This window comes from Sylvia atricapilla, chromosome 13 (assembly GCF_009819655.1).
Source record: "Sylvia atricapilla isolate bSylAtr1 chromosome 13, bSylAtr1.pri, whole genome shotgun sequence".
Classification (NCBI taxonomy): Eukaryota; Metazoa; Chordata; class Aves; order Passeriformes; family Sylviidae; genus Sylvia; species Sylvia atricapilla.
In genome coordinates this window covers 1,534,440-1,556,544 of record NC_089152.1, presented here as the reverse complement: position 1 = coordinate 1,556,544, position 22,105 = coordinate 1,534,440, and the positions used below count along the sequence as shown (strand labels likewise).

The 22,105-nt window shown below is 48.1% G+C and overlaps 1 protein-coding gene across 1 annotated transcript; it reads right to left on the bottom strand.

The window, feature by feature from the left end:
* Positions 1 to 2,388: 2,388 nt before the first annotated feature.
* On the bottom strand, positions 2,389 to 21,666 carry AAGAB (alpha and gamma adaptin binding protein). The gene is made up of 10 exons (XM_066328195.1): positions 21,573 to 21,666; positions 15,308 to 15,498; positions 14,712 to 14,808; positions 13,869 to 13,958; positions 11,560 to 11,643; positions 6,850 to 6,932; positions 6,374 to 6,467; positions 5,655 to 5,759; positions 5,034 to 5,083; positions 2,389 to 4,459 (listed from the first exon to the last, which is right to left on the bottom strand). Exons 1-10 carry the CDS (start codon positions 21,646 to 21,648, stop codon positions 4,382 to 4,384), a joined length of 948 nt encoding a protein of 315 aa, XP_066184292.1. The 5' UTR covers positions 21,649 to 21,666; the 3' UTR covers positions 2,389 to 4,381.
* Positions 21,667 to 22,105: the final 439 nt, after the last annotated feature.

The following is a 22,105-nucleotide window of genomic DNA, read 5'->3' as shown; positions in this document are numbered from 1 at the left end:
CTCGAGGCCTGTCCCATGTACGCCCTCCCCTTTCCATGTGGAACTGTAAAGTCTGTTTTTGACATTTTAATAAACTTTGATTTGAAAACTGAGGCTCGTGAGCAAATCAGACTGTTGGAGGAATGTATTCCAGGAGACGGATTGGCAGTTTGGGGTGTTGCTGTGACAGGTGGTGGGGACACAGCAGCATCCTGAGGTTTGTGCAGTGAAGGTTCCCAGTAAAGCACACAGGAGCTCAGGGACAGGTAAGACCCTCTTCTTTTTACAGCTGAGGCAGTTTTGTTCAAGAATTTAAAGCCAAATATATAAAAAAATCATTTTAAAGTTGCATTTAACTAACAGGCCTCAGGGGTGAGTAGGAGTGGAGTTCTGTGCTCCAAGGATTTACTGTCCAGTTGCTGGAGAAGTCAGACACAGCTGAGCATTCCCGTGTTCAAACTGCCACTGGAATTCCACCACTGGGCTGGGAACTGGGGGACTGTTACCGGCACAGGGAATTGAACTGGGGAGCTCTCACCAGCCCAGGAAATTGGGAATTCTGTTACCAGCTCAGGGAATTGGGGAGCTCTGTTATCAGCTCAGGAAATTGGGAATTCTGTTATCAGCTCAGGGAATTGGGGAGCTCTGTTATGAGCTCAGGAAACTGGGAATTCTGTTACCAGCTCAGGAAATTGGGAATTCTGTTATCAGCTCAGAATTGGGGAGCTCTGCTAGCAGCTCAGGAGAGCAGGAGCTGCAGAGGAGCATTCCCTGCTCAGCTGCAGTGTCCTGTCAGGAGCAGCCCCTGAATTCCCGCCCTGTTTCCATGGAGGAGCTGCAGTTCCGTGCTGCAGACACGAGCCCAGCCAGTAAATCCTGGAGAAAAACCTGAAGGAACAATTCCAGGCTCGCTCCCTGCTGAGTTCCTGGTGGAGTTTTCCTGATGAACCCCCAGGCTGGAATTCCGGCTGTAGGTGCTGAGCCCTGGTGTCCCGATGCCCGGGGGCAGAATTCCAGCAGCCCGTGGATGAGGGCAGGTGCCACCCCAGGGGACAGTGACAAATCCCTGGCACTCCAGGCCTCGGGGCAGGCGCTCTCTGAAGAGCCCCGGGAAGGAGCCAAGGCACACGGTGATCCTGTGCTGTGAACTCCTCACGGCCCCCGAGGGTTTCACTGGAATTCTCTGCTCTCGGGTTGTTTTTCCTGACAGGATTTACGAGAACACTTTTTCCACTCGGCTTTCCAGCCGTGTGGTAATGAAGGGTCTGGTCCAGGCTTTGTGCTGGGCTCGCCAGGACCTCGAGCAGGCTGCAGGGGATCCGTGTGGAGCTGGGGGCTCTGCTGCTTGTCACCTGGATCCGTGTCCCGCTGGAAACGGCGAGGGGGAGAATTAAAAATCTCAGCCAAACTAAAGAGAATTCCTGAATTCCCATTGCCTGGAATGTGGTTCACCAAAGCTGGTGACAGGGAAGTCTCTGCCATCCCAGAGCTGCAGGAACTCTGGAATGCCTGAGCTGGGAATGGCAGCCCAGACTGGGAATGGCAGCTCAGAACTGGGAATGGCAGCTCAGACTGGGAATGACAGCCCAAACTGGGAATGGCAGCTCAGACTGGGAATGGCAGCCCAGACTGGGAATGGCAGCTCAGACTGGGAATGGCAGCCCAAACTGGGAATGGCAGCTCAGACTGGGAATGGCAGCCCAGACTGGGAATGGCAGCTCAGGACTGGGAATGGCAGCTCAGACTGGGAATGGCAGCTCAGACTGGGAATGGCAGCCCAAACTGGGAATGGCAGCTCAGACTGGGAATGGCAGCCCAAACTGGGAATGGCAGCCCAGACTGGGAATGGCAGCTCAGACTGGGAATAGCAGCTCAGACTGGGAATGGCAGTTCAGACTGGGAAAGGCAGCTCAGACTGGGAATGGCAGCCCAGACTGGGAATGGCAGCTCAGACTGGGAATGGCAGCTCAGACTGGGAATGGCAGTTCAGACTGGGAAAGGCAGCTCAGACTGGGAATGGCAGCCCAGACTGGGAATGGCAGTTCAGACTGGGAAAGGCAGCTCAGACTGGGAATGGCAGCCCAGACTGGGAATGGCAGCTCAGACTGGGAATGGCAGCTCAGACTGGAATGGCAGCTCAGACTGGGAATGGCAGCCCAGACTGGGAATGGCAGCTCAGACTGGGAATGGCAGCCCAGACTGGGAATAGCAGCTCAGACTGGGAATGCAGCAGCAGCAGCAGCTCTGGAACTGGAGCTCCCAGCTGGGACAAGGATGTCACACCTGGCAGGGTGGGACTGGGTGGCCTTTAAGGGCACCTCCAGCCCAAACCACTCTGGGATTCTGTGGAAACCAACTGGGAATTCTTTTGTTGTTGTTACACAAAAGGAACTGAGTGACAGACGCAGCTTTGCTTTTCCACTAATGCCCCTTTTATTCATTTCTGTAACTCCTTACTTTGTAAAGAAATTCTGTAGCCAAAACCAAAGGATCTCTTCAGAAAACCCCCAAACAGCCCACAAAAAAAAAACAACCACCAGCAAAGTAAACCTCGATTTGAAACCACAACACAACAACCTCAAAGGATCATTAAATTATTTCCCAGTGTCTCCAGCCACACTTCCCGCCTCCATGATTTGTGTCCCCACAAGACCCATATTTACAATAAATCATGTTTGAAAGAGTTCTGAGGATGGGAATGAGCTGCTGCTACCTCATAAAAAGGCAGCAAAGCACTGGATTTAATTGACATGATCTCATTAAATTTAAAAAGTCACATCTCTATCACATGTCTAAAGAATGGGTTTATAAAGTGTCCAAGGCCGTTGTTTTCCTCACTGCCTCCCCTCTGTTCCCTTGGCACTGTGGCCATTTATCACCACTGCACAACAACGATTTAGAAAGGGCAGAAAGAATCTTCAGCTACCAAGGAACCGCTGTGGAAACCATTCCCTGCCTGGAATGAGCCACCTCCAGGTCTGGGTTACATTCTGTGTGCTGGGAAAAGATGTGGATGGGAGGAGGAGTCACAGCGAGGCCCAGCAGCTGCCTGAGAGCCTGTTCCTGGCTCTGTATTCCTGAATTCTTCCCAAACCAGGTGTTTCACCTCCCAAACTGCCAGGGAGGCTTCAGTTCTTGTCCCTAAAGGCTGCAGTTTTAGCCCAGGAAATGATTCCCAGCATTCCTGGGAAGAAACTGATGATCCACATTCACCTTTGCTTCCTGACTCAGAAGGGAATTCAGGGAGCACTGTGGAAGTGCCTGCAGGATGTAAAGCCACCCAAGAACTGATGGCAGACCCCTGTCCTGGGACTGGGGAATTAAGGGGATGTCAGAAAAGTTCATTTTGAAATTCCTAATTGAGGGTGCTCAAAAGGGTGGATTTTCAGATGGATAAGGAAAAGTTCTTGGAGCAGGACTCTTCCACATGGGAATGTGTTGGATCCTCTTCCCACTGATGCACTGTGCCTGCAGCAGAGGAGCCAGGGTGGCATTTCCCCTTTGTCCTCCTGCTCCTCACCAGGCTCCACCTTCCTTCCATGCTCTAATTCCAGAGGCTCTGTGCCCTGTGCTGCTGTGGGAGTGATGTGGGCTCCATCCAGGGAAAGGGAATTCCTTCTGAGCCCTGTGCCTAATGGACACACGGCAGCGTGGGCACCGACTTTGGCATCCAGGGCTGGGAATTGAGGCCAGAGCTCCCCAGAGCAGCTCTGTGCATTCTGCCAGGCCTTGGAGCAGCTTTGGGCAGGGAATCCCACCCCTGGAGCAGCAGCTGCAAGCTGGAATTTCATCCCACGTTGGGTTTCTAATGGGAATCCAGGGAGTGTGGACAGCACCTGACGTTGCAGGGAAGGCTCCCATCCTCACGCAGGCAAAATCCAAAATCCAAAATCTGAGCCCAGGGCCACTTGTCGTGGTGTTGGCACTTGGCAGGGTGGAGGCCTGGCACTGCAGCCCCCACAGGGCACAGCTCAGCTCTTCCTCCTCATGGCTCAGGCTGAACTGGGAAAAGCTCCATGAAACCATCCCAGAGCCCTACAGCTGCAAACTGGACTCTGGAACTCAGGAGTCACTTCCCAAGCCCCAGCCCTGTGTGCAGAGATAACTGGGAGCACATTTGTTTACTTAAAGCCCAGAGAGGAAATCATAAAAATGTTCATTTGAAAAATGTAAACTCATCAGTATTTCCTTGAGCCACACACATGTCACCTTCCAAAGTCCTCTGGGAGAGGAGAAGGGACAATCAGCCACAGCCTCTGGAGCCAGGAGATGTTGTGGAATGTGGGGAATGCTGTCACCAAGGGAAGCAGCTACAGCTAAATGGGGTTTTTGGCAATGAACACTAATTCAGGGAAGGATCATTCCTTTGGGATTGCTCTGGCACTTCCAGCTACAGAGGAATTCAGTTTTCTTCATCTGAGGAGAGACCTTCAATCTCATCCCTGTCTCCTCCAATCGCCATCCAGAAGGCTTTGGCCACCTACAATGGCAAGAGAGATGGGAAAGGGAGAAAATTCCCATCAAATGACTGCAGATTTTTTATTTCCCAGCCAAAGAGCAGAAAGTGAGCAGCAGCTAAATGTGGCAGCCAGGCCTCTAAGTGCAACACATCCTCTCTGAGGGTAAGGAATTTCAGCAATGACTCAGGTCATGGGAGGCACCTGTGATACAAAACCTGAGCTATTTAAGGCACCATTACATTTTCCAGGAGATCCAGACTTTTCCATTGGCTTGTGGAGGCTGCCCAGCACCCCCAGTGACTGCAGGGCTTTCAGCTCAGAATTCAGAAAGGGGAAAGTTTTTTTTTGTAGCAGTGGGCTGGAATGAGATGATCTTTAGGGTCCCTTCCAACCCAAACCACTCCAGGATTTCATCCTTTCCTATTTCAAACTTCCAGGTTATTCAGTTTTTGGGAGATACCTGAGGAGTCTTCCCTAGGACTGTGTGGTTTGTTCTCCCTACTCTAAATCCAGGAACTCTCCAGGAGCAGAAACTGTGGCTGGGAAAGGAAAAACCCCATTTCCTTGATTCCCACCCCAATTCCCAAGGCTCACCTTCTCTGCGTGCAGCTTCCTCTGCTGGTGAGGCAGCGTGGCAGCTTTGTCTGTGGGAACAGAGCATTGGGGAGGTGAACCTCGGGACTGAGCAGGGACAGAAACACCTCCTGCACCTGGAATTGGGAACTCCCAGAGAACCTCCAGGACCTGGAATTGGGAATTCCCAGAGCACTCCTGCACCTGGATTTGGGAACTCCCAGAGAACCTCCAGGACCTGGAATTGGGAACTCCCAGAGAACCTCTAGGACCTGGAATTGGGAATTCCCAGAGAACTTCCAGTACCTGGATTTGGGAATTCCCAGAGAATCTCCAGGACCTGGAATTGGGAATTCCCAGAGAACTTCCAGTACCTGGATTTGGGAACTCACAGAGCACTCCTGTACCCAGATTTGGGAACTCCCAGAGCACTTCCTGCACATTTAGGCAACTCCCAGATCAACATCTGCTGCTTTCAAGAGCATTATCAAGATGAAGGGCAAATGAATGGGAAGAGCAGCTACTTCTAAAGGACTTCAGGCAGGAGCACAGGAGTTTCACAGCTTCCCAAGTCATTCCTGGCTCTCTCTGAGCCCCGGGAGGAGGTGCCAGAGCTCAGGTCCATCTCTCCTGCTGTGTTACCTTTCATTTCTTTCAGCTTTGAGAAGAGCCTCTCGAAGTTCTCCAGGTCTCCATCCCTCGTGGTCAGGCTGGCCAGCTCCTGGATGTCCATATCCAGCATGGGATCTGAAACACAGCTTGGTTGAAGAGAAATGGTTCTGGTTTCTCAGCAGAAAACCAGGATTTTAACAGCTGCCTGATCCCGTTTGCAAATTCCAGTGTCATCAGAGAGAAACATTAAATTTACTGATTGCTCACACAGACAAATGATGGAACTGTTACAGTGCTGATTAATTTTATGGAAGAAATTCCTCCCTGTGAGGGTGGGTGCCCTGGCACAGGGTGCCCAGAGGAGCTGTGGCTGCCCCTGGATCCCTGGAATGTCCAAGGCCAGGCTGGATGGGCTTGGAGCAGCCTGGGACAGTGGGAGGTGTCCCTGCCCATGGGATGGGATGAGTTTAAGGTCTCTTCTAACCCAGAATATTCTAGATTCCATGATTCTGTGACACATTACATGTGAGCTCATCCAGTATTTAAGATTTCTTGCTGATTGCAGAATGATCTGTCCAGAAACAGCCACGGAGTGAATCCAAGAGTGATGAGCTGTGCTGAGACCACAACACACCACTCAGATCTCCCTCACAGCTGGTAAGGAAATCCCATCTCCTGGAATGCTGCAGTGATGGAAGGACTCTGGGGGTCTGTCCCTGCCAGGTGTGGATGCTCCCAGCTGAGCTCACCTGCAGCACTGTCAGGCTCCAGGCTGTTTGTGCCAGCTCCATCCTCTCCACCCTCCAGCTGGGATTCTTCCCTGTCTCCTGGGGATGGGTTGGACTGTCAGGAGACAAAGACATTTCAGTACCTGTAATGCCTGAAAAAACAGCAGCAGCAAATGCAGGTGCTCCCTGCTTTTCCTTCCAAACCTTGCACTTTATCTCGAAGTGTTACTGCCATGAAAAGTCACTTCTGCAACACTGGAAATTGGTGCTGCAGGAAGGCATTTCAGGATGGATTTGTTGGGGGTTTTTTTCAAACAACACCATGAGATGACAGGTTTTGTTCTGCCCAAAAGGAGATCATTTGGGTATAATCAAACCCATCCTGAATGGAGCTTTCAGTGCCCTTTCCTCCATGGCACAGTGGGGAGGTCCCAGGCAGCAGCCCATGGATAAGGGAGGGCCTGAGCAGAGCAGGAATTACTGGAATTACTGTTTACTTCTGTCTCCGGGGTCTCTTCACAGCCACGGCTCCTGTTTGCTCCTGCCAAGGTGCTGAGGAGACCAAAGCCCTGGGTCCTGTCTGCAAACAGAGCACAAAGAGCAAAATTACTGCAAATACTGGGGCTGGCCGAGTGGGAGTATTTCACAGCACCAGGGAGAACTGCCAGTGCACTTGAAAATAGATTTTTAGCACAAATTTCACATCATCTCTAAGCTTTAAACTGTGTTTGCAACGTTTGCTGTTAAATATTCCCCCCAGGGAAGAGATGTGTGAGCCACAGGAGATGTGGGATCTTTTTAAAGCTGGCTGGAAGTCTCTGCTCCGTTAGGATCTGAGCTGGGAAATTCCCAACGAGGCAGCTGGAAAATCCAGCAGCAGAATTTGCTGTTCCTGGTGCCCAGGTTTAACCTCTGTGGGCAGCAGCATCAAGTTTGGGGCTGGATTCAGGAAAGGCAACGAGAGACTGTGCTCACACATTGTCTGAACATGACAACAGTGGCAAAAAACATTGTTCAGTATTCAATTCAGAATTCCTGGGTGGATTCATCCATCAAATTAAGGGTGTCCCCCCACTGCTGGCCTAGGGTGTATCTCAAAGCTGTTTTAAAACCCAACCTAAAAAGTGATTTCAAACCTAAACAGTCATCTAAGATAATAAATGTGGTGCAGTATTTTTAATTTAAACTGGCTGTATTTTAAAACCGGTTTTATATAAAACTATGTGCACAATGGGTGATATGATGAGGTGTTTTTTACAAAGTCAGTTTACTACTCAATACAAACTGGCCTTGCACTGGGTAGTAAATATGTGCAGTTAGACAAGGCACTGGGGAGATTTTTCTGCAAACCTTTGTATTTTAGTCAACTACAACTGAAATGATGTGAAGTTATAGTACCAGAAATAGCCAGGAAACAATGACTTCTGCCAGAAGAAAGATTTAATATTACTTTTTTAAAGAAGTATGTTCCAAATTATTACGCTCATGACTAAGCTCTAGACTCAACTGTTGAGGTGATGTCACTGGGATGCTCTGTCCAAATTTCCTTGCCATTTCTCCAGACTCTCATTTTGAGGGGCTGGATGTGTAACTGAGCCCATCCAGCACTGACATAAACACATCCCATTCCTGAGCCCCATTCCCTGCTCCTGCAGCTGATCTGTTCTCCCCCAGCCCTGGCAGGTATTTGGGGCCACTGCATCTGCTTGATCCCCTTTTGCTGCTCTGACAGATCCCTGGCCAAAGGGGTGGGAAGAAGTGAATCAGTGGAGCTGAAGGAATTCCCTGGAAAATGTTCAGCTGCCCGTGAAGTCAGTCAGGTCAATGGACAGGAACTGGAGGATCAAAGTTTGGGCTTTGCATCCCAAAGCAAAGCAGCTTCCCCAAGTTTCATGGGGCAGAGCAGAGCTGGCTTTGGGGAAGCTGTGAAGATGGACATGGAGCCAATTTCTGAGTCATCTCGAGCAAGGTTGGACACTGCAGTGCACAATGTCCTGGAGGGAGAACATTCCCACACTGGCAGAGGGGTGGATGCAGTGATCTAATCATGGAGCTCGTTCATGGCTGGGATTAGAGTTTGTCCTGTGCAGAAAAATGGCAGTGCCTCCAGATTCCCTCCTCCAACACTACAGAAGCTCAGCCAGATTTATCACAAATGTCACCTCTTTCTGAAAAGCCTGGAAGATGCAGCAGGGATCTCTGAACAGCAGCTTTTTGTCCCTGGGTAGGGAGGAGGCAGACAGAACACTTGAGTGCAGGCACACCCTTGAAAATCCCTTCCTATAAACTCCTTTTATTGGATGTAGAAGTTATTTCAACTTGTGGGTGCAATTCAGGAAGTGGGTGATGCCTTACACAGTGTTCTTAAGGCTGCAAAGCCAACAATTAGCTCATCCCACTTCTTGGAGGAGTCAGATGGAGCCCAGAGCAGCTGTGGCTGCCCCTGATCCCTGGAATGTCCCAGGCCAGGTTGGACACTGGGGCTTGGAGCAGCCTGGGGCAGTGGGAAGTGTCCCTGCAGGGTGGAATGGGATGGGATTTAAGGTCCCTTCACACCCAAACCATTCCATGATTCCATGCTCTGTGTGTTTTCACAGGAATCACTCCTGATGCTCTGAACATGGATTCAGCATTCCCAGATTCCTGTTTCGTAGCCCAGTGTTTTCCACTGCCTGCACCTATCATTCCTCCAGTCTGTCTCCAGCTGACACAGGGTGATCCTGACACATAAAATTGGAATTAACACATCAAAAGTCACCATTTGTCTAAATGGCCTCCCTAAATCAGGTTAATTGGTTGTGATTAGAGCCAGGCTCATTCCTGGCCCCACCTGAGGTTAGCAGCTTCACCTGGGATCACTCAGGCTGGGATTTAAGCAGGAAAGAAGCCCAGCAGCTTCCTCCAGAAGGCTGGGAATGGTTTCTCTTCTTGCTACAGAGGCTCTTGCAGGGATAGAGGAGAGGAGGTGACAGCAGTTTAATGCCTCTGTGGGGAGGGAAATGTGTTACCTGGAGACTCCCTCACGTTCTCCTGCACAAGAAAACTTGCAGAGAGGGAAGGGAGCTCCAAGAACCAACTTTACAGCAGCCCCAGAGAGGATTTGTTCCCGGGAGACTCCCAGGTAAGAGGGTTTCTTTGGCTTTGAGTAGAGATAATGCTGCACTATTTACTCACAAAGTACCTGGGATTGGTCACTTGATGTAAACTTGGTTCTAATTCTACTGTGTTGCATTTAATAATCCTTTTTATGGATCTGTGTGAGAATGATGCATTTAACGGTGAGAGAAAAAAAATCTGAAGTTTCAAATTTTAATTAATAGGTGTGTGAAAACACCTAGAGCTTCAGAAGGATTGTATTGAGGCTCAGTGCAGTGAAATAACATGGGCTGGATGTCTGTGCTTGAAAAAAGTTATTCCTCCTCTGTCTGTAAATTTAAATCCTCATGGAAACAGGTTTTTGAGTTAAGGCAATGCTGTTGAATTAAGGCTGCACCTAACAGTGCTGTGAGTATTTGGTACTACACATTTACTACTGGAGCTCTCTTAAGGTCTCTGCTGACTCTTCCCTGCATGGTTTTCAACCAGCCAGGAATTGCAGGTCATTCAGTGGAAAAGCTGAAGTTGGATTTACATGGCAGCCAGTTTCTAGGATCTGGAGGAAGCTGAAAACAAAGGATATGTTACAGGTTGTAAAAAGTTTTATTTTAAGCAAAATGAGCTCAGCGATTTCTCTTTGAAGGCTGCAACACCTTCCAAATATAGCTCACTTCCTGAGGGGTTTGTGGTGATACAGCACTGCTGTGTGGGGTTGGTGCTGTGGAGAGAGAAAAACCTGGATTTTTCAAGGAGTTTGACCTTTCCAGATCACAGCAGTGCTGTGCAGGAATTTCCCCCCTGTGAAGAACTGAACGTGTGACTAAATTCTGCTGCTCTCTAAGGTGGCATCTGCCAAATACAGGAAATATGTTGTTAAAAACCCCATTTTTAGCACAAGTGAGATAAGCTGACACCATCTGCCAAGGTTACCTGGTTCTCTGCAATGGTTACACTGAATCAGACCCCACCTGAGCCTGGGTTCTGATGAGGAATGAGAAATCCTCAAAAAGCTGCATTTAAAAAATGGAGTTTAACAATTCTCATCCTGGTTTTGCTGAGTCCCAGCAAGCACCTTGCAGCCACCAAAATTACCAGCAGCCTCTCAGTGCTTTCCATCATTCCACAGTTAATTGGTGTAGGAAGGGGGAAGCCACAGCAGTGGGAAATGGGCATCAGGGAGCAGAGAGGTGTTGGAAGGTTGGTGGTGGGATGAGGTTTTGTAAATAAGGAATTTCAGGCCAAGCACTCCTTAAGAGTTTCATCTTCCTACATTTTCTGCAGCAGTCTGTGAGGTTAGAAAGGTAATTAAAGGTTTTCAAGTAAATTGAAGGATCTGCACTTGCAACAACAGCATTTCCTTTTCTGATGAGTCTAAGGCTAAAGTGATTTTTCCAAAATTCTAACTTGACCTGATAATCAGCTTTCTCAGGAAATTATCTGGGATTGCCCATTTTTTTGCACTGTTATAAAAAAATCCTGTGGTCTCCATGTACTCAGGTGGGGTTTTCTGTAGCAAAAACAATTCTTAAATGTTTGACATGGCTCTTTTGCCAAATAACATCCCTAGTTCAAAAATTTAAAAAAACAACAAAAATTCCCTACAAAAAATGTGGAATTTAAGCTTTACTTCCACACTGAATCAAGTATTAATCTGCCAAAGCTGATAATCCCACCCTATTTCCCACTTGAGGTTGGTAGAACAAACTTCGAGCTTTCATGGCAACCTGCAGCATTAATGGACTATTTAACTTAAAGCTCAAGTAGAGAGGGAACAGGAGCAGGGGCTGGAAACCAGGAGGAAGTTTTACACAGAAATCCTTTCCTGTGAGGGTGGTGAGGCCCTGGCACAGAGCAGTTGTGGCTGGCAGTGCCCAAGGCCAGGCTGGATGAGCTTGGAGCAGCCTGGGCTAGAGAACAGGATCCCAACCCAAAGGCTCTGTGCTGAATCTCCCCCACTGCCCCTGAGCTCATCAGGACACGGAGGGAGGCTGGAGGCAGGGCCTGAACCCTGCTGTTCCCTGGGAAGCAGAGAGCTCCAGCTGTGTGTGTGCTGATGCAGCTGCTCAGTTTGGCTCCTGCAGGGCTCAGGGCTCAGCCCCAGGGGCACCTACCACCCTTCATGAGCACGTTGGACCAGACGTTGGCGTTGAGCGCCTGCACGATGCGCTTCACTCCGGTGGACTCGGGGAAATCATCTGCACCAGAACACAGAGAGGGACTCTAAAAACTCCTTCAAACAACTCAAAAAACCCCTGATGTGCCTCCAGTGGTGGGGCTGAAGGCCTGTCCTGTCTTCTCTCAATCGTTATCAATTCTGCGCCTGGTACAAATCACACATTTTTCACCTTTGATTCATAAGAGGCCAAGTAAATGTGAATTAATGCCTCTTCTTGGGCTGAGCTTCCAGAGATAATGAACTGTGAGCTCAGCATTCTGTAGATATCTAAAGTCTTTTTATTAAATATTTAGCAGCAGGCCTACATTAAATAACATCTGAGTAAATTTTATAGTAACAGACAAGGAACTTGGATCTTTTACAGTGCTGTAAAAGCATAGAAATATATTAGAAAATAGATATTAGAATTACTTTTCTTTCCTTTGGAAAGTAAGGAATGTGAGACAACCATTTAAAAAGGGTGTGATGCCTGTAAAAAATGGAAAGGAATATTGTAAAGCTGTCCCCACAGTATCTATCTGCAAAAGTTCCAGTAATCCTGGGAATTACAGGAACTTGAAAGCTCAGGGAAAGCATTATTCAGATTTTAATGTATTTACTGAAAAGATCTGACCCCACTTTGGATCAAGTCAGTTTTCCCACTTCCTCAGTTTAGTCAGCTTCCCATGTTTGTGCAGGTTGACAAAGGGAAAAAACCCAAACAGTCCTTTGGATACAAGAATGTGATTGCTTACAAATCAAACTCCAGTGACTCAGGGACAGGTGCAGTGACGGAAACTGCCTTTAGAAATGAATTTAAGGCCGAAATCAGGGTTTTTTGCCCTCTGTGATGCTGCTGTTTGGTTGGTATCAGAGTCATTATGAAGAGTCTCAGTTTAGAGCTCTTGTCCTGACCTTGCAAACAACTGACAATGAGTCAACACAAAAGTTCCAGTTTATTTGAGATGAGCTGCCTGAAATGTCAGAATTTTGAACAGAGATTGGCCCAGTGTGTTTACAGCATCTGTTGTGCCTTTTGTAACTCACCCAGAATGTTTGTGGGGTAAATAAGTTACTCACTGGAACACAGTTCCTCCTCTGCATGAGTCACAGTGAATCAACTACCAGATTCAACAGCTAGGAAAGAATATGTATCCCAACAGTCCAAGAATTAACATCCTGGGTTGTTATTATTCCCATTATTTAAATGGTAAAGGGCTTGTTCTTTACAACAATTATTCAATAGAAAAATAACTTGATTTCAGGTTGCTATTTTTAAAGCACTTAGTATTTGTTTAGTCTAAGGAGTCTTCACTTCTGATTTTCCCAGTTTCTGTGAATCAAATCTGTGAATCTCCCTCCTTGACTAAAAAGAAAAAGGAAACACTTTTAAAGGCATGGTGGGGAGAAAGGGAACTTCTCAGCTACTCAAGATCCATTTTTAGCAGGCTTTGAAAGGGGGGAAAGGGGTGGGATGTGCTCAGGCTGAGGATTTTATAGTGAATTATTTTTGGTGACTGCAGTGCCTGGAGAACCTGAAATAGAGCAAATGTTAGTGACTAATTCCTCTCAGTTACCTTATTTTATTCCAGAGAGGTAAGGTGCAAAGGCTTTTTTGTGTCACTGAAGTGAGGAGATAAAGCTGATGCTGATAAGGCTGTCAGGAAATGCACAGTCACTTTTCAAGAGTGGAACATCACACTTCTGACTCTTCTTGCTGGGTTGGTTTTTTTTTTTTCCAGGTTATAAATGTTGGGCAGCCAGTGATTCTGAAACTGGTTTATTTCCTGTGTAACAGCTCATGTTGCTCTGAAATGCTTTTAACAACCTGCCACCTTCAGTCTATCATGTCACTGTTTGTATCAAGATAGTAGAAAATAGTTCTGAAGTCTTTTTAAAACCAGAATTTTTCTGCCCTCATGCAGCAAAATGTTTCTTTAGATTGATTTTCCAAGTGGAATATAATCTTCTGCTGTATCAATGCAGTCCTAGGGCAGTGCCAGAAAAAGGAGCAGATATTATTTTGCCGTAGGTGCTGCATAAACAGCAGCTGGATTTGGGAGGGGACAAATGGAATTTCTCAGAGGAAATAACCTCCTCCTCCTCCTGACCTTTTATAGCTGACACTGAGCCCCACCAACCAGGAGCATTCCATGCTGCAATCATGTGCCACATCAACAATTGCAAGGGGCATAACTTCATTCAGATGATTATTTTGAGGCACTTTTTTCATTCCCAAAATGACAAGAGAAGCAGCAGACCTACCATCTTCATCAGGCAGCTCCTCAGGGCTGAGCTCCACCAGCTCAAAGCCATGCTTGATGCACCATTCTTGGGCTTTCTGTCTGTTTACACCTAAATTGGGAGACAAAAATGGCTATTGAAGGTGCAGATTTGAGTATCAGCTTATTTATCAGAATATTTAGCTGTGTTTTATTCCTCCAAAGTTGTTTCTTGTTCTGGAGTGTATGGGAAAGTGTACAGGAGCTGGCATGGGGGAATCCTTCCATTCATTGTGGATTTCAAAAACAGAGTGAAACCTCTCCTTGGAATTGAGGGAAATAGAGAGTGAAACTCCTCCTTGGAATTGAGGGAAATAGAGAGTGAAACTCCTCCTTGGAATTGAGGAGCAGAATGAACTGGTTTTGCAGGGGTACAATGTCAGTGTGAATGAAGACTCCTGCTGACTCTGGGTTTGACACTGGATGAAGCTGCAGGGACACATCTGCACCTCTCAGTTTGCTGCTGTCCAGAACCACAGCAGGGGTGTGTGTGTGTGTCTGTGTGCAGTGTCCAAATGTCAGAAAAATAACTGGAATTAAGCAGCCAAGCCCTCCCCATGTTTCAGCAGGATGATGCACATCCAGCAGCAGGAATGCCTTTGACTGCCCCTGCAGTGGCAGGGCACAGAGCTGAGCAATCTGGTGAGATTCTGGTTCACTTTTAACCACATCCCACTGAAGGTTTCAGCTCCTGCTCCCCAGAGTCACCCCCTGTGCTCCAGCAGCTCTCCAGACTCTGAGAAGCAATGGTGGATGCAATTAGGAAGTTAATTATTATGCAGGTTAATGGCTCTGGGTGAGGAGGGGAGGTTTTTGGGTCTCCTACCGTTCTCAGACACTCTGTCACAGACCAGGATCATCACTTCTGGCAGCCACTCCTCTGTCAGGGGAAGCCATTCTGAGACACCCTCCAGGCCAGTCTTCTACAAGGGAAAAGACAAGTATTCTTTGGAATATATCCTACTATAGTTTTTAATAGTATTAGAATTGAATTATATAAAGAAACAGGCTTTGGGTTTTTTTTTGTCTTAACCTTTCTGGTTTCTGCTGAACCAGTTTTCACTGCTGCTGGTTCAGTAGAACCAATTTTGGGTAAAATGCACTGAATTTTATGTTTAGCTCCCTAAATTTTGTGCTAAAGGAGCCTTTAAGAAGCAGCACCAGCTAGGAATAAAGCTGGAGATGGTGAGCTGGATTTGCCAGGTGGCATCAGGACTCCTGGAAACCCCTTTTCCAGCTGAAGAAGAGGAGTAAGAGAGAAGGAAACTGCTGCTATTGTTAGCAGGGCAATTTAATATTTAACATTTAATATTGATCTTCTGGCAATGAATAGAGCAGCCTAAAGGGGATGGATGGAGCCTGGGATTTATGGTTCTCACTGTGGTAAGGAGCTACAGGAGAGAGAAAGCAGAAGAGCCTTACTGTTGTGCTGTCAAAGTACACAACAAATGCCTGCACAGCCTCAGCAATCTCCCCAGTCACGTGGAATGTGTTTGGGACCACACACAGGTGGATATCTGCAGAATAATATTTGTTATCTATAGTCCAGGGGTAGAAATTCACTCTTCCACTTGTTACTGCACCCACAGTGAGGTCATCTTTTCCTGTGATACCTGCAGGAGAGAAAAGAGGGATGAGGAGGAGGGTAAAACCAGCATCAAGAAAATAATTTGTCTTGAAAAGTACAGATCCATCTTCACTGTAATAAACCAGTTTATAATGAAGAGCTTTAAAAATTCAGCTCAATTTCTTACTCAGTCCCAGATTTTATAGCTTAGCTTTCAAAAGAGTTTCTGGTTTTCAGTATAAAATATGGCCCAGAAGGTGCAGAAAGCCTTTTGTTTCCCTGGAAATGCCTATTCAAGTGTTAACCTCAAACTCAGTACCTGTAAACAGGATGTATGGAGAGAAAACCTAAACTTTATTGCAGCTCTTGCATGTTCATTGGGATGTAAAGATCTGTTCAACTGTGATCAAAACCCAAAGGTAACTAATGAGGAAACAAACCTACAATTTCCTACAATTCACTTGGAATTCCCATTAAATTCCATGCAGGAGCTCAACCACTAAAATCCAATGCTTTGTTCAGGTGCCCTTCAAGGGAGGAACCTGCCCAGGAACACTCCTGGAGCTGAATTAGAGCATCCCATTATCCCCTGAGGGAAAGTTCAAGCTGGATGAACTCAGGGACACTTTGGAACACTTATTTAATAAAATGGATTTGAGTCATCCAGAATTGCCTTGGGCAGCACAAGAGTTAAAGGATAAAGCACGTGGCTTTTCAAGGATTTGTATTTTAAGGTACTGAGAGAGAGTTCCTGGAGCTGCTGGAACAGGCTGTTCCCCAAATAGTCTGGAGATGAATTTGAATTTATCTGTATCTTATTAGTAAAAAGACAGGAAAACCTCCTTGCCAAGGCTGCAGTGATTTTTACAACTGAACTGCAAAGCTGAGAAATAGATCTGGTGAATGAGCACAGGGCAGGAGGCAGGGAGAGCTGTAAACCAGGATTATCTGCAGCCCTGAGGAGGAGACAAAATCTCAAAGAGAAATGTGACCTTGGAAACAGAAACCTGCAGCCATTTCCTACTCAGGAGGATGAAACAGGAGTCTCCTCTCTGGGTTTCTTAAAATAAGAAGTGCCACATCTAAATGACTTTTCCAGGTTCAAGTTTTATTTTGTTTTATTTTGGATGGCAATTATTTTTCAGAGTCGCTGGGCTTTAAATCAGGTGATATTCCATGCTGAGATTATCCACTTCCCTTTGGAGCTGGGGGACAAAGATCCTGAGTCACCACCAAACCAAACCTGGATTCTGAGCTTTGTATTCTCAGAGGTTTTTTTTTTAATTATATAAATTTCCCTTTATCAGTGTTTGGACAGTTAAAAATAAGTAACTAAATTAAAATCACTCTGAGCTAGCAGAATTACAAGTCAGTGCCATGAGAGGCTAAGAATAAAAGGGCCCCCAGAAATTACTGTAACCCTGGAAATACAGAAATTACTGAAATCAGGAGTAAGACTTGGAGAGGAAAATGGGGTGAGGAAGAAAACCAGCTCTAAAGTCACCTGGCTCAGTCACCCTGACAAGGATACAAAGGGAAAGAACTTTTATAAAAGGTTTTCAAAAGCTGGTATGAATTTCACACTTGCTTTGTGTGGGATTATTGTTGAGAAGAGTTCATGGACAAATTTAGGGCTGACAGCAGTGCCAGAATGGGGCCATGCCCCATTTCCTATGACCTGCTCCTTGTTCCTGTGTTTGAAGGGATTTTCTTTCATCCCTTTGTGCTGCTGATTACCCATCCCTCAGCCCCAGATTTTGCCAGTTCCCTGTGAAATTTCTCTCCCAGTAAAAATGGATGTTGCACACTAAACTCAAAGGGCTTCAGGAACTCGGTGAGAGGATTCAGACTTGGTGTGTCTCAGGTTCCTTGGGGGGTTGTAAGGAATGGCTGCACAGCAGCCTGATCACTCCTGGCAGGAACTGAGCAGATTGCCACGAGTTCTCTCCCAAAAAAGCCACTTGGAACAATCAGATTTTGGTCTTTGGAGCAAACAAGCAGAGACTACAAAAGAAATACACACTGCAACTCCAACTGAGTTCTCATTTGATGCAGGAATTAGCTTTAAGGGTTGTATTTACCACCCCAGCATTCCAGAAATTTCTTTCCAAGACAGCCTGGATTGTAATGAAAGCAGGAAATTCAGCCAGGATAGTTTGGTATCTGATTTAAAGAGATCTAGAAAATTAATATGGCAGAAGGAGATGGCTTGTCCAACTGAGCCCTTTTGAGTTATGGGTGAGTTATTTAATGTCAGAGTGCTCAGGCACTGAAAGTGTCAGTGGTTTGCCATTGCAGAGAGCTGGAAAACCACGTGAGTCACGGTGTGAGCACAGCCTGAGCCAGGCCTGGCCTGCCCACGAGCACCAGCAGCTCCCTGGTGACAGGAGTGCAAAAACTCTCGACTCTGCAGCACCACAAACACACCTGGGAAAGCTCCTGGCACTGGCAGAGGTGTCTGGTGTCACCAAAACCTGCAGACACAGCTGGGAAAGGCTCGTGCCACTGGCAGAGCTGTTTGGTGTCACCAAAACCTGCAGACACAGCTGGACAGGCTCATGGCACTGGCAGAGCTGTTTGGTGTCACCAAAACCTGCAGACACACCTGGGAAAGGCTCGTGGCACTGGCAGAGGTGTCTGGTGTCACCAAAACCTGCAGACACACCTAGGAAAGGCTCATGGCACTGGCAGAGGTGTCTGGTGTCACCAAAACCTGCAGACACAGCTGGGAAGGCTCATGGCACTGGCAGAGCTGTTTGGTGTCACCAAAACCTGCAGACACAGCTGGACAGGCTCCTGGCACTGGCAGAGGTGTCTGGTGTCACCAAAACCTGCAGACACACCTGGGAAAGGCTCCTGGCACTGGCAGAGCTGTCTGGTGTCACCAAAACCTGCAGACACACCTGGGAAAGGCTCCTGGCACTGGCAGAGGTGTCTGGTGTCACCAAAACCTGCAGACACAGCTGGGAAGGCTCCTAGCACTGGCAGAGGTGTCTGGTGTCACCAAAACCTGCAGACACACCTAGGAAAGGCTCATGGCTCTGGCAGAGGTGTCTGGTGTCACCAAAACCTGCAGACACAGCTGGGAAGGCTCCTGGCACTGGCAGAGCTGTCTGGTGTCACCAAAACCTGCAGACACACCTGGGAAAGGCTCCTGGCACTGGCAGAGCTGTTTGGTGTCACCAAAACCTGCAGACACACCTAGGAAAGGCTCCTGGCACTGGCAGAGCTGTTTGGTGTCACCAAAACCTGCAGACACAGCTGGGAAGGCTCCTAGCACTGGCAGAGGTGTCTGGTGTCACCAAAACCAGAGTTCAGGGTGCCCTGAACAGGGGCTCCTGGGGCTGCTGTGTCCTGAGATGGTGCTCCCAGTGACACCAGTGGCTGCTGGATCCAGGGTTTGTGTCACTGGCTTGCATCACTCAGCCAGCTCATCTCTTGTGTCCTTTCCCCACTCACAGGTATTTATAAATCTTAATAAAGCAGATCATAGTTATGACCAGTATTTTTGGCAATGATTTTCAGCTAACTACAATAATGTCTGCTCGTTTTCCTGACTTTGATATTGACTTTTAATTTGGGATTTTATCATACAGACAGAGAAATGAAGGAATGATTTTGAACACCAGAGAGGATGTAGCAATATTATCAAATCTCATGTGCCTTCCATTTTTAATGCTGAGTCTTACTAAGTCTTCTGAAAGTGTAAATACTTTTGAAAAAGGGAGTTGAAGACCAGAAATAACTTTTCAGAAGAGTTCAATAATCAGAGAACCACATGCAGCTCTCTTGCAGTAATTTCCTATTCTCTCATACCCAAGTGGTATTTAAGCATTTCCAGCACATTGTGTACTTGATAATTATTAATTTTTTTTATTATTAAAACTTCTTTCTGCAATTTTTTCCCCCAGAAGGATAAGGTATTGATCACCCTTCCTGGTGTCTTTCAGGTTGAATAAGTGTTGTAAGAATTAATGCCCCAAATGCTCCCAAATCCTCAGTTGTCAGGTACAAGGAGCAGCTCCCACATTCTGGGCCTTGAGAGCCACCTGGTGGAATAAACCATATAAAATACTCCTCAAGTTACACCAAGGAGTAAAGAGAACCCAAAGAGGCTGGGGAGGGGGAGGAGGGGAATGGTAAAAACCCAAAAAGAAAAGGAAGAACAATCCCATCAGAAAGCAGGAAAACTGAACCCAATCTCATTTGCTGTTTTGTGACAAATATATCCCAATAAAACCAGGCAGATCTATATGTTGAGCACTTTAAAGAGCTTTGTTTTGCCACAAAGCATCCCATGAATTAAAGCATTCAGAGCACTCTGCAGAAACCTGAGCTAATAAAAATGTCTCCAGCAAATGTAGCATCAGCTGCTTCTCACCCTCAAGCCATTTCCCATTTAACAGGAGGAAAAGCCTGGAAAAAGTCTTGGACTTGGCCTGAGAAGTTCTGACAGGGTGTTTCACCCCACAAACCCTTCCCACTGCTGCCCCATATCCCTGCCAGAGTGTCCTTGGCTGTTTTACAACCTGCTGCCCCCGATTTCATTTCATTTGTCATACAAAGCAGGGACTCAAAATGCTGATGGGATTTGTTTGATCAAATGATTTTATTTCTTTCAGGAGGGTTTTAATGTAACCCAGACAGAGGGTTACACAGACAAGACTCCAGTTTTGGTACCGGGAGCAGTGGAAGCTGAGACATTTCAAAGTGAGTACTGGTTTAAAAAAAAGTTATATTTTAAGATTTTCTCAGATTAAGTACCTTTTGCTCACCCACCTTTTCCACCTGTTTCATTTCACTATGCAAAATAATCAAAGGGGAAACCTAGAGAAACCTTGAATAATTTCTTCCAATTTGCTTATACCTTCCTCAAAAATCAGCTAGTAACATTTTTTTGGTGTGGAATCTTTAAGTAATTCAATGTCGTGCAGCTGCTTTGACAGAGGAGCCTTTGACTGCAGACCTTTTACTGTTATTTTTGTTTCAAAATGTGCTTTAATGAGGTGGAAGGAGCCAGTTCCTTGGGGCAGCACTGTGCTTGGAGAGGTCCTAAGTAAGAATTGCTCAGAAAGAGATAAAAACAAACCCAGAGAAGTGATGAGGGAGTTCAGTTCCAAATCTCTATGTACACAGCAAATTGTTCCTGAATTCCCTAAAAACCAGGGCTGTCCTAACATGGGGAACCCACCAAGCTCTGAACAGCTTCTTCCTGGAATCTCTTTATTTTAAACCTACCAAAAATCCCACCCTGGTTTCCTCTACTCTCAGATCTTATTTTTGCGTTCACCTTTTGAGCCCTAAAAGTGGCACCTGTTTCCCAGGCAAAGCCACTCGCTGCTGAATGAATTCTGTGCTCGGTGTGAAGTGTAACCTGCGCTTCTGCCAGCTGCAGAACAGGGAGAAGTTTTACCTTTCCCTTTTCAGTCCTCCCGCATTGAGAAACCGCCGAATTATATCCTAAAAGCGCTAAGGAGGCTCCGGACACCCTCTGCAAGGGCTCGGGGCCGCCTGGCTGAGGGGGGACTGAGACCCTGAGGGGACAACTGCGACCTCGACGGGGAAAATGAGAACCTGAGGGGACGATTGTCACCGTGAGGGGACGGTAGCGACCCTGAGGGGACAATTGTCACCGTGAGGGGACGGGAGCGACCCTGAGTGGAACACTGGGACCGTGAGGGGATGGCAGCGACCCTGAGGGGAATATCGAGACCGTGAGGGGACAGGAGGGACCCTGAGGTGACAATTGTCACCGTGAGGGGATGGCAGCGCCCATGAGGGACAATTGTCACCGTGAGGGGACGGCAGCGCCCATGAGGGACAATTGTCACCGTGAGGGGACGGCAGCGACCCTGAGGGGAATATCGAGACCGTGAGGGGACGGCAGCGACCCTGAGGTGACAATTGGAACCGTGAGGGGATGGCAGCGCCTCTGAGGTGAAAACTGGGACCGTGAGGGGATGGCAGCGACCCTGAGGGGAAAACTACGATCCTGAGGGGAAAAGAGCCCCGCTGGGGGCCGAGGCTGGAGTGAGCCGCTGCCAGCCCGATTCCCGCAGGCGCGGGCGATCCGCGGCCCCTCCTTCCGCCCGCTTGGGCTCCGCGGCGGCCCCGACTCACGTTTGACGAGCTCCTCGGGCGCGAAGCCGGCGGCACAGCTGGTGAGCAGCGCCAGCGGCCGCGCTGCCGCCGCCATGGCGCCCGCGCCGCGCCCCTTCCGCCGCGCCGCTACCACCGGCCGCGGGGCGCGGGGGGGACGAGCGGGGCGGCGGCGGGCGGAGCGCGGGCTCGGGCCCCGCTGGGTGCGCTGTTCCCCCCCGCGCCCGGGGGCGGATGGTGCGGCCCGGCCGCAGCGTCCCCGTTGCCGGGTGAGGCGGTGCCGCCATGGCCGCGGGCGGAGCGGGAGTGGTGAGGGCGGGCGGGTTCGGACAGCGCCGGGAGCGGCGTTTCCCTCCTCACATCGGCCTGTCGTGCCCGGGCAGAGCAGCTGCGGCACCCCCGGTTATGTCCCACAGCGCCTCGGGTCGTCTCTCGGCTGAGGGCACGGGGAGATGCGCCGGGGTTCGGCCCTGCCTGAGGGGCAGCGGCTGGTGCGCGGCGGAGCAGAGCTGTGAATATTGCGGGGTTTGTCACCTCGGAGGTGTTTAATTAAC

Bases quoted from the DNA above. Each gene is read 5' to 3' on its own strand.
- AAGAB (XM_066328195.1), bottom strand. From the start codon at position 21,648: ATGGCGGCGGCAGCGCGGCCGCTGGCGCTGCTCACCAGCTGTGCCGCC. The intron at 14,809-15,307 runs GTAAGGCTCTTC...TTTCCCTTGTAG, and splicing joins TGTACTTTGACAGCACAACA to AAGACTGGCCTGGAGGGTGT. The intron at 5,760-6,373 runs GTGAGCTCAGCT...GCTGTGTTTCAG, and splicing joins GGAGCCTGACAGTGCTGCAG to ATCCCATGCTGGATATGGAC.